The sequence below is a fragment of the Gekko japonicus genome, unplaced genomic scaffold, assembly GCF_001447785.1.
Source record: "Gekko japonicus isolate JY-2015 unplaced genomic scaffold, Gekko_japonicus_V1.1 scaffold8, whole genome shotgun sequence".
NCBI classification, from domain to species: domain Eukaryota; kingdom Metazoa; phylum Chordata; class Lepidosauria; order Squamata; family Gekkonidae; genus Gekko; species Gekko japonicus.
Window position 1 is genome coordinate 1372824 of NW_015167057.1, and position 12123 is coordinate 1384946.

The 12123-nt window shown below is 47.5% G+C and overlaps 1 protein-coding gene across 1 annotated transcript in view; it reads left to right on the forward strand.

The window, feature by feature from the left end:
- The first annotated feature begins 4558 nt into the window (after window positions 1-4558).
- Window positions 4559-12123, forward strand: part of RAB5C (RAB5C, member RAS oncogene family) — a 20169-nt gene continuing 12604 nt past the window's right edge. Inside the window, exons 1-2 of the mRNA XM_015412434.1 lie at window positions 4559-4654; window positions 8350-8589. Of these exons, the coding sequence (XP_015267920.1) occupies window positions 8424-8589 (166 nt within the window). The 5' untranslated portion in view covers window positions 4559-4654; window positions 8350-8423. The remainder of the gene's footprint in view (window positions 4655-8349; window positions 8590-12123) is intronic.

Genomic DNA, 12123 nt, shown 5'->3' on the forward strand with positions numbered 1-12123 from the left:
TCTCTGGTTCCAGCTCCTGCTAACCTAGCAGTTTGAAAGCAAGAAATTGCATGGAGATAAATAGGTACCACTTCAGTGGGAAGGTAACAGCGTTCTGTGCACCTCAGCATTTAATCATGCCGGCCACATGACCATGGAAACGTCTTCAGACAGCGCTGGCTCTTCGGCTTGGAAACTGAGATGAGCACCGCCCCCTAGGGTAGGATTCAACCAGCTTTTGAGCAAGGGAAACCTTTACCTTTTACTATAATGCATAACATTATAGTAAAGTGAAGAAACAGGAAAGACACCAACTTCTTCATTATTTATATTCCTTCCAGAAGGATCCCAAACAAAGCAATTTAAAAAAACACCAAACTTTATAACAACCATAAAATCACTATAAAAGGGGTAAAACAACCATATAAAAACCAGGCCCCTATTTCACTCTCCTCCTGGCACAGGAGAGCTCATAAATAACTTTCGGCTTTGCAGAGCATCATAAAAGCGAGCATTTCCTCATGGGGGGCAAGGAGGAACTTGGGTTCCAATATGTCATCCCCTCTCAGAAGCACCAAGGGACCAGAAGTTATACTTTAATATTATGTTTGTAATTAATTTCAACTTATGCAACTATTGAAAATCATTATGTCATTCTCCAAACGATAAAAGGCAGCTTGTTCCAATACTGTAAACTAAGTAAGTCCTAGTAGAGAAGCTTGGTAGAAAGATTTACTTAAATTAATTGATCTTATACATGGCTGTCTTTTGTTAGCAGTCAGATTCTGTGACAACACCCAGCACAGGCCTGCTACTAGGGCTGCTAAGCTTCAGGGGGCACCTGGAGATCTCTTACTGTTACAGTGGCTGTGCAGACAATTGAGACCAGTCCCCTTGGAGAAAGTGGCTGCTTTCAAGGGTGGGCTCTGTGGCATTAAACCCTGTCGAGGTTTTCCCCCTCCTTAAACCTTACCCCACCCTTCCTGGGTTCCACCCCCAAAAGCTCCAGGTATTCCCCAGCACAGAGCTGGCAACCCTAAATGTTACAAATCCACAAAAATCACCAGCAAAAGGAAACCATGACGTACTTGTTCTTAAGAATAATCCAACTTTATTCTATTCAATTCATGCGGGTAGCCGTATTGGTCTGTAGCAACTGAACACAACTTGAGTCCAGTGGCACCTTTTAAGACCAACAAAGTTTAATTCTAGGTATGTTTTTTGTGTGCACGGACACTGAAGATTCAGGTGGGGTAGCCATGTTGGTCTGAAGCAACAGAACAAAGTTTGAGTCCAGTGGCACCTTTAAGACAAAGTTTAATTCTGGGTATTAAAGCAGGGGTCATTTTCTGCAGGAGTGCACAGGAGCGGAGCTCCGGCAGTAAAGAGCCCAGGGGGCGGGCACATGCAACAAGCCCCCCCCTGCTCCCAGAGGCCCTCAGTCAGAACAAGAAGCAGCCAGGTAAGTTGCAGAGCTCCCCCGGTCCAAAACAGTCCAGTGGCACCTTTAAGACCAAGTTTTATTCAGGTACAAGCTCTCCCTCCTCTGCGAGGACAGATCTGCACGTCTCCCCCCCCCCAATAGCTAGGAATCCAAAACAGTCCAGTGGAGCCTGACCAGTGGGTGTTGCCTTCTGACACACTTCCGGTGATGTCGGGGGTGTGGCATATGCAAATAAGTTATGCTAATGAGTTATACTAATGAGCTTCTGCACCTCTTTTTCTACTACATGACCCCTGGGTATAAGTTTTCGCATGCACGCACATCTCTCAGATATCGAACAATGTTTAAGATGGATTCTGGTGGGTAGCCATGTTGATCTGAATAAGTTTATACAAAAGGAAAGCTTATACCCAGGATTTAGGGTTGCCAACATCCTGGGGGTGGCTGGAGATCTCCTACTATTAGAACTGATCTCCAGGTGACAGAGTTAAGTTCCCCTGGAGAAAATGGCTGCTTTGGAAGGTGGACTGTATGGCATTGTACCCATTGAAGTCCCTCCCCTCCCCAAATCATGCCCTCCTCAGGATCCACCTCCAAAACCTCCAGGTATTTCCCAACCCAGATCTGGCAACCCTACCAGAATTAAACTTTGTTGGTCTTAAAGGTGCCAGTGGACTTGGACTCTGTTTTATTGGAATAGGGTTAAACTTCTATACAAAACCTTAAGGAAATTCCCCAATCCCAACACTACTTATACAGCATAAAGCAAAGTGTGAGTCCAGGGGCGCCTTTAAGACCAACAAAGTTTTATGCAGGGCATAAGCTTTCCCGTGCACGCACACTTCTTCACTGCTGAAGACTCTAGCTCAGGGGTGTCGAACTCATTTTTATGAGGGCCGGATCTGATATTATTTATTTATTTCAATTTATACCCCACCCTTCCTATGAGCGGGCTCAGGGCGGCTGACAATGGTGGCACAATTGCCGATAAAACCATATAAAACATATGAACCAACACTATACAGATAAAATCATAAGGTGCTATTAGTTATACAGCTCATTACTTGCGGTGGCGTACTAAAGATGTCTACAACTGCTGAGTTCGGGCTCAGCGTTGTCCCAAGTCTCTCGATGGAATGAGCCAGATGTTAAAGCGGGGGGCTGGGCTCGTTGATGGTAATAGTGGGGGCGGCTCCTAGTCGAAGGCCTGGTGGAAGGTTCTGTAATCCCTAGCATCGCCTTTTTGGCTGGTCAAAAGGGACCCCTCTTCCGCTGGCCCTCCATGTGGGACAGTGAAAAAGCTAGCTGGATCCCACCCCGTGATTACAAGAGACAGAAGAGTATTGTCAAGTATAATGGTTCTGACATGTACCTCAGCTAAAATTGCCAACTGCCTAGAGAGATTATGTCCTGTCCTTTTAATAAAGGCTTAACGAGATGTCATTTAGCAGGTGATGTTATATACTTCCATGCCTGTGAGATTGAGATGCTTCAGCTGTCCATTCTCACACATTCAGCTTCTGTAAAAAGCACAGGATAGTCCTGTTAGCCACCCTAACGACAGTTCGGTGTAGTGGTTAGGAGCATGGACTCTCATCTGGGAAAACTGGGTTTGATTCCCCACTTCTCCACATGCAGCTGCTAGCGTGACCTTGGGTCAGTCACAAGTTGTTTCAGAGCTGTTCTCTCATGAGCTGTTCTCAGAAGAGTTCTCTCACAGGGTGTCTGTTGTGGGGAGGGGAAGGAAAAGGGATTGCAAGCCACTCTGAGACTCCTTTGGGTAGTGAAGGGTGGGGTATAAATCCAATCTCTTCTTCTATTGTGTCCCCCCCATCACAACTGAGTGCTTATTTTCCTTCCTGCTTTATGGCACAATGATATCACTATCCAAAGCTCCTTCATTTGAGAACTGGTCAGGAGTCATGGGCTGTGGATTGCACCTTATATATTTTGGACCACATCGTAGCGTCCTCCTTCAAGCAGAACTTCACCTCAGTTGCAATGACCTCGGCCTGTGTGGTAGAATCACATGGTCAAATGTATTCTTCAAATAGCTGGTGAGGGACTGCATAGTTGAGTGCTCTCATATCCTCACGGCACCCAGAAAAATAACAGCCATGTTCTCAAGTTACAGTGAACACACATACAATCCATGTACAGTGAACACTTGGTTGTTCTTTGTGCATTGAGTAATTTGCATGTTACAGTCAAAGAAAGTACAACTGAATTCCCAGGACTCTGCATAGTTGGGTATCCAATCCAATCAGCCTTTACTGGCATATAAGAATTAAGATGAACAAGATACAAAAGGAATAAAAAAATTAAATGAGACCTTGTTGGGCCAGGCCATGTGTGTCATAAAATGTAATGCCAGATAGCAGAGATATAAACTTTATAAAGGACACAAAACACAAAAGGTTTTTTTTACTCAAAATAAAAACATGCTTCAAACATCAGCAATATTTTGTTTATTTAACAGTGTCTGATAATTGACACTTCTTCTGAATTATTGCATCAAAGTGTCTGTGCTGTTGCAGTCTTGAGTATGCTGTTCAGGTGTGTATCTGTAAGCTGCAAACCTACAATGACACAACAGCAGCAGCAGGACTGGAAGCAGCAGCAGAAGATGGCCAGTTCCACTGCGGGCCTGATAGAAGCCCACTGGGGGCTGCCTAATCCGGCCCCTAGGCCGCATGTTTGACACCCCTGATTCTAGCTATTCTACCTGCAGGGAACAAAGCTCGAGTGCAGAGGCACCTCTAAGACCAACAGAGTTTTATTCAATTTTTAAGCTTTCCTGTGCACGCACACTTCTTCACCTCTGAAGAATCTAGCTATTCTACTTGCAAAGAATAAAGCTCGAGTCCAGGGGCACCTTTAAGACCAACGAAGTTTTATCCAAGATATAAGCTGTCGCGTGCACGCACACTTCTTCAGATACACCGGGAGAGGCGAGGAGGAGGAGCCGCAAACCAGCACACAGCCGACTCCCAACGCCGCCCGGCCCAGAGCCCCGCCCTCCCTGATGACATCATCACGCTGAGGTCGGGAAAGGCGGGACTTTCGGCCTTTCGGAGTCAGAAAGGAAGTGGGGGGAGGCAACAACAGGGGGCGAGCCTTGAGCGGAAGCGGAAGAAGCTGGACAGGAGCCGAGGGCGGAAGTGGCGCTGTCTGAGATTTGGAGTCGGGGGGTAGAACGGGCGGGAGCAGCGGCCCCGCAGGCGGGAGCGGGTAAGTGGCGAGGCGGCCGCGGGGGTGGAGGGGGATCGAGCCTCGGCCCACGCCCAATAAAAGGAGGCGGCCGGGCCCTGCCTAGGAAAAGGGGGCTTCGGGGCTCTTGCCATCCCGCCTACCCCTGCAGTTGGGCGCCGAGGGGGGAAGAGGGGGCCGCGTCTCCTCTGGCAACCCAAATGGATCTTCCAGGCTCAGGCGCAGTCTACCTCTGGGAGCCGGGGGCTGAGAGCGTGCCGCAGAGGAGGGGGTGGCCTCCCTGCCTTGCTTGGTAGCCTCTTCGCAACACTTGCCTCGTCCAGGGAGGGAAATGGGGCGTGGGACTACGTAGGCCTTTGGGCTGGTCGCCCAGTGCTGCTTTCATGGTTTGGAGATCGTGGTCTGGTGATGTGCAAAGGTGGTAATTGCTGACTGGGGGGGGGGGGCACTGTTACCGTGTGAATGAACAGGGTGGTAGTAGTGGTACCCGAAAGAGGAGTAAGGTTTTATTCTGACATGAGCTTTTGTGAGCCGGAGCCCATTTCTGTGTGCATCAGGTGGCGATTTAGCAGACGCTTGTACATGAGATTGTGCAGAAAGTCAGGCATGCGCTTGGCCAAGTTTACCCTAAGCTGGGGAAGTTCATGCTGCAATCGGATGTTACGCTCCTGTAGGGCTTTTTTCCTGGGGGAATGCGCTGGAACAGAGTTCCAGAACCTCTTTGGCAAAATTCTGTTAAGAATGTTTAAAAGTTAATGAGTTTTCAGTATATAGATTGAAATCTTCATTTCCCTCTTGGAATTCTGGCACCTCTTCTTCTTCTTTTTTTAAGAAGCCTCATATATAAATGTCTGCAGAATGAGGGCTCACCATGTGCATCTGAAGAAGTGGACTTTTGTCCACCAAAGCTGGTGCTTGAACAGAACCTTATTAGTTTAGTCTGGAGAAGGTCACTGCCCACTAACATTCTGAAGGGGTGTTGTGAAGAGAAGAGCAAATTAGTTCTTTCTTGATCTAAAAGGAAGATCTTGGTTAAGTACTAGGTGCGGTACGGCCCTGGAGCAGGCTGCTATTTGAGTTGTTGAGCTCTCCTTTACTGGATCTCTTTAAACAGAAGTTTGGGTAGCTGTCTGTCAAGACTGCTGTAGTCGTACAGCCCTCGCCTCCCCCGCTTGATGTAGGATGGCCCTAGATGACCTCCGGAGTTCATGAGGTGTCACAAGACTCCTGTTTGTTGGCGGGTTTGTTTTTGCTACCGCAGACTAACATGACTACCCCCTGGAACTGTTACAAGTGGTGCCGTTATGGAACACCCCAGGCCAAACAAACAAACCCCAGTTCCCTGCCCTGAAGAGTTTGCAGCCTAAATTTTAAACCGTAATGGCGGGATGGATGACTGGAGGTGAATGTTCACAGACAGGTGTGTGTTCTTCCGACTGGGGGGATTTTCCTGTAGGTGAGCAAGGGAGGTGGAGGTTGTAGGTGTCTGCTGTCTCCTTCACTGTGGGTGCTGCTTTCATTCCCTCCTCCTAGTGTTCTTGTGCTCTGAGAAGCTGTCTTCAGCAGAAATTCAACCGGTTCTGCTTTTGCTGGCATGGAGAGTCCTCACGGGTAGGCTGCTGTATTTTAGCGTAGAGGATCTAAAAAGCTACAAGGCACTGAGGTGATGCCATTGCTCAGGTGTTAATAACAGTCTCTAGAAGAGCTCCTTTTAAAAGCTTGTTTAGGAAAGTGTATCCCTAACCCTGTGAAGATATGTTTGTTTTAGCCTTCCCTCCTCCCAGCTTGGTGGTTTTCTTTTTCTCCTGTGTAAGTGGTAACTTTCCACAGGAATATTTTTATTAGTTTATTTGACTTCATTTATAACCCCATCTTTCTCCCCAATGGGGAGCTGGGCCCAAAGAGGCTTATATCATTCTCATCTCCTCTGTTTTATTCTTACAACAAATCCTGTAGGCCACACGGAGAGTCTGTGACGGACCCAAGGTCACCCAGTGAGCTTTCATGGCAGAGTGGGGATTGGAACCTGGGTTTCCCGGGTCCTAACCTGATGCTCACACCACACTGGTGTGATGCTGTCCTTGGTGAAATCTTTTTTTGCTGGCTAAAGGCAAAACTTTTCTTTATGAGTGGTCTGACCATTTCAACAAGGATCCCGTGGACAGGTGCATATACATACAGTGTGGGGTGCTTCAGCCTCGTGGGGTCGCTGTGACAGACAGACTGATCCTGTACCAGTTCTTAAATAAAAGTAATTTTCTGAAACATGCAATCACTTGTCCTTGGATAGAAAAGCTTCAAGAACAGTACTGGGACTGGCTAAATACAGAAGCCGAGTTAAATACCAAACTGCTTTTCCTTTGTGCATATTGGACCTTAGTGCACTCCGGAAGAATTTTGCATAGTTGTAAAGTCTGTATGGTTTTCTTTCCGATCTGTGTCTGGGTGGAGGAATTAACCTGGTTTTTCTTAGGCCAGACGGCTGTGCTGGAAGCATTGGTGAAGGTTTACAAAGAAGGCTGCTGTTGCTGGTAACTGTTTCAGTTTCGGATTTGTTGCTGGGTCAGACGTTAGCCTGTAGAATATCATCTATCAACAAACCCAAGCATGCAAATAATTAACGCTATCATGGCAATGATGCAGGTTTAATAAGAAGATAAGAGAAGCCTGCTGAGTCCTCGTGTAACACTTCCATAGAGCGGTCACTTAAACACGCACCAGCTTTTAAAAAATCCCTTCCCGGTTTTTAGTGGCTGAACTCACAAGTGCAGCAAATCTCTCACTCATTTTCCCAGAGAGATCAGGTACTGAAAAGATGTTTTTTAATTGGAAGGGTAATGATTAATGTAAGCTCATTTCTGAGCTTAGTTTGTGAAAGCGAATGATGTGTTTAAAGGCCAACTGCGGTCTGGTATAGCACTTTTAAAGGTGCTTAAATACAAGCCGGTAATCCTCAACACAAACCCTGTGAGGTAGGCCAGGATTATTGTCATTGCCATAGCTTGTTCTGTCCAAGATGGCGACGGAGGCAAGATTCAGGCTGCAGATTCTTTGGGCCCATCTTCAGCTCTTGGCCCGTCTTGGAAGGAAAATTCAGACCGGATTCTTTGATCCATTGCTCTTGGCCCCTCCTGGCTATCAGCCTGGCTGGTGTTCTGAAAACTTGGTTTGGGGCTACTGAGGATGTCTTTGCTCCGTTAACACAAAATGCGGATAAAACCAGAAAGCAAAATTCTTGTGCTTCCATAACTTGCAAGTTGTTCTGACAGTCTTCTTATTTGCTCTTGTAATGGCCATAAGAATGTAAGGGAAGCCATGTTGGATCAGGCCAATGGCCTATCCAGTCCAACACTCAGTGTCACACAGTGGCCAGAACCCAGGTGTTGTCCAGGAGGTCCACCAGTGGGGTCAGAACTCCAGAAGCCCTCTCAAGCACCAAGAATACAGAGCATCAGTGCCCCAGACATAGTGTTCCATGTATAACTTGTGGCTAACAGCCACTGATGGACCTCTGCTCCATATGTTCATCCAATCCCCTCCTGAAGCTCGAGTTTGGATAAACATATGAGGCGGAGGTCCAGTGGGTTAAGCTAATGTTCCGCTTAAATGTTGGGAGCAACTTCCCCAGGATGGTGCGCAGAGCTGGTGCTACAAGCAGACACGTCCCTCATCAAAACGGACTCTTGTGTTGCTGAAACTTCTCTTTTCCCTTTTAGTTTGAGACCTGTTTTCCTCCCCGGCAGTCCTATCTCTGCCCCTGCGGTCAGCATACCTGCCCTTGTGACGGGCCATGGCGGGCCGTGGTGGAACTGCGCGGTCAAATGGGCCAGCTGCCGGAAACAAGATCTGTCAGTTCAAGCTGGTTCTGCTGGGAGAGTCGGCCGTTGGGAAATCCAGCCTTGTCTTACGGTTCGTGAAAGGCCAGTTCCATGAGTACCAGGAGAGTACAATTGGAGGTGAGGCTGGGGCTCAGTGGCAGAGCATGGGCTTTGCGTGCAGAAGGTTCCAGGTACAATCCCTGGCAGTTACAAAGGTCCAGGTAGTAGGTGATGTGAAAGAGCTCTACCTGAGAACCTGAAAAGCCGCTGCCAGTCAAAGTAGACAGTGTTGACCTTGACAGATCGAGGGTCCCAATCTGCAAAGAGTAGCTTCATGTATTTAGTGTCTTGGGTGTGTGCCAAGGGTTTGTATCTCTCGGTAATGTGTAGATATGCTGCCTCACAGGTCTTACCAATCGCCATCATCCAGCCTTAGCTATATTTACTGCTCAGTTACTTACGCATCTTGACTCTAATTGGCAACATCTTCCTCACCTGCGGTTGGTGGCTGTTTCAATGTATCTGAAGAAGTGTACATGAAAGCTTATACCCAGAATAAAACTTTATTGGTCTTAAAAAGGTGGCACTGGACTCAAACTTTGTTCAATGGTCAACCAGTTCCTGCGGAGGGCCAGCAACAGGGCATAGAAGCTGAGACCTTCCCCTGATGTTGCCTCCTGACTCTGGGATTCAGAGGTTTAGTGCCTCCGAATGTGGAGGTTCCCTTCAGTCATCATGACTAGAAGCCACTGACGGACCAGCTAGTAGCCACTGATAGACCTATTTTCCACGAATCTATCTAATCTCCTTTTAAGCGTGTTTATCCCTGTGGCCATCACAGCATCCTCTGGCAGCAAATGCCATATTTTGTGTATTCTGTGTACCTATTGAGGAACACCTATTTGTTGCAGAGGATTCTGGGGAATGTTTAGAGCATATAGTTGGTTTGTTTAAGGCACTGGCTGGGCCTATGAATCCTCAGTGTTGTCCCATGTAAACGTAGTGTCATTCAGGGGAACTTATCCATAGTTAATTCAAAAGCCTTTCCCGACCAAGAATTTTTTCCATACAGAGGAAGCTTAACTAAATAAATTACCTGTCAGAGGGCTAAAGTTGTTTGTAAAAATTTCTAGGCTTAATTTGTTCCTTCTAGACCAGAAATGTCAAACACGTGGTCTGGGGACCTGATTAGGCCTCCCGGAGGGCTTCTATCAGGCCCGCAGTGGAACTGGCTGTCTTTTGCTTCTTCTTCCAGTTCTGCTGCTGCTGCTGCTGCATCATTATAGGTTTGCAGCTTACAGATACACACCTGAACAGCATACTCAAGTTTGCAACGGCACAGACATTTTGATGCAATAATTCAGAACAAGAGGTGTCAGTTACCAGACACTGTTAAATAAACAAAATATTGCAAGAGTGCTGATGTTTTAAGCATGTTTTTATTTTAAGTAAAAAAAAACCTTTTGTGTTTTGTGTCCTTTATAAACTTTATATCTCCACTACCTGGCATTACATTTTATGACACATGGCCCGGCCCAACAAGGTCTCATTTATGTCAGATCCGGCCCTCATAACAAATGAGTTCGACACTCCTGTTCTAAACTCTTCTAAGAATATAAGATGAGCCCTGCTGGATATGACCAGCGGTCCATCTAGTCCAGTATCCTGTCTCGACAGTGGCCAACCAGTTCCTCTGGAGGGCCAAAAAGAGGGCACAGAGGCCGAGGCCTTCCCCTGATAAGAACGTCAGAAGAGCCCTGCTGGATCAGACCAGGGGTCCATCTAGGCCAGCATCCTGTCTCACACAGTGGCCCAGCAGTCCCTCTGGAGGGCCAGCAACAGGGCATAGAGGCTGAGGCCTTCCCTGATAAGAACATAAGAAGAGCCCTGCTGGATCAGACCAGGGGTCCATCTAGGCCAGCATCCTGTCTCACACAGTGGCCCAGCAGTCCCTCTGGAGGGCCAGCAACAGGGCATAGAGGCTGAGGCCTTCCCTGATAAGAACATAAGAAGAGCCCTGCTGGATCAGACCAGGGGTCCATCTAGGCCAGCATCCTGTCTCACACAGTGGCCCAGCAGTCCCTCTGGAGGGCCAGCAACAGGGCATAGAGGCTGAGGCCTTCCCTGATAAGAACATAAGAAGAGCCCTGCTGGATCAGACCAGGGGTCCATCTAGGCCAGCATCCTGTCTCACACAGTGGCCCAGCAGTCCCTCTGGAGGGCCAGCAACAGGGCATAGAGACCAAGGCCTTTCTCTGATGTTGCCACCTCTAAATTCTGTGGTTCTCTTCAGTCACCATGTCTAGTAGTTATTGATGGACCTCTCCTCCATACGTTTGCCTGACCCCCTTTTTAATCAATCTATGCTTGTGGCCATCATTACATCTACTGGTAGTGAATTTCAGTTTAATTACTCTTTGAATTTTGGAAACTTCACTGAGTGCCCACAGAGTGCAAGTATTATATGAAAGGGAGAAAAAAATTCTATCCCCTTTCTATCACAGACGTAATGTCCCCCTTACCCTCATTTTTTGTAAATTTAAAAGTCCCAGGCTCCAGCCTTTCTTCATAGGAAAGTGTGCCACCTCCTTAATTACTTTGGTTGCCCTCTTTTGCCCTGTTTCCAGCCCTGCAATTTCCTCCTTGAGATGAAGTGACCAGAGCTGCACAGAGTACTCCAAATGAAGCCTTGCCATCAGGGCTTTTTTTTTGTAGAAAAAGCCCAGCAGGAACTCATTAGCATAATAGGCCACATCCACCAGCAGAAACTCATTAGCATATTAGGCAACACCCCTGACAGCACATCTAATTTGCATATTAGGCCACACCCCATGCCTTCCCTCGGCTTGCCTGAGCACCCCGTTTGGGATACTGTGTACAGTTCTGGTCACCGTATCACCAAAAGGACATTGCAGAGCTGGGGAAAGTACAGAGGAGGGGGACAAAGATGATTAGGGGCTTGGAGCATCTTCCCTATGAGGAAAAGCTGGGACTTTTCAGTTTAGAAAAGAGGCGACTAAGGCAGGGCACGATAGAGGTTTATAAAATTATGCATGTGGTGGAGAGAGTTAAAGAGAACTTTTTTCCCCTTTCTCAGAATACTAGAACCCGAGGTCATCCAATGAAACTGATGGGCAGTAGGTTCAGGACAGACAAAAGGAAATACTACTCTACTACTTTACAGAGCTTAAAATGTAGAATTCACTGCCAGAGGATGTAGTGATGGCCGCAGGAATGAACTGCTTTAAAAGAAAATTAGATAGATTCATGGAGGATAAATCTGTCAATGACTACTAGCCAGGATGGCTGAGGGGAACCTCCACAGCCAAAGGCACTAATTCTCTGAATCCCAGAGCCAGGAGGCAACATCAGGGGAGGCCTTGGCCTCTATGCCCTGTTGTTGGCTGTCCAGAAGGTTGGCCACTGTGGGAGATAGGAGGCTGGTCTAGATGGATGATTGGTCTGATCCAGTAGGGCTCTTCTTAATTTCTCTCTGTGACTTCGGTCTTCTGCCTTGGCCAATAAGGTGCTGATGGGCTCTGGGCTCTAGGCCCTAGCAACTCTTGCTTCGTCACTTGCAGTGTTTCCCCATCAAGTGCTGGGCTTGGGCAGTTCCTGGCGCGCACCCCATCAGAGTAAGAATTTCTGTCTTGGCTCTGAGTCGCTGGCATC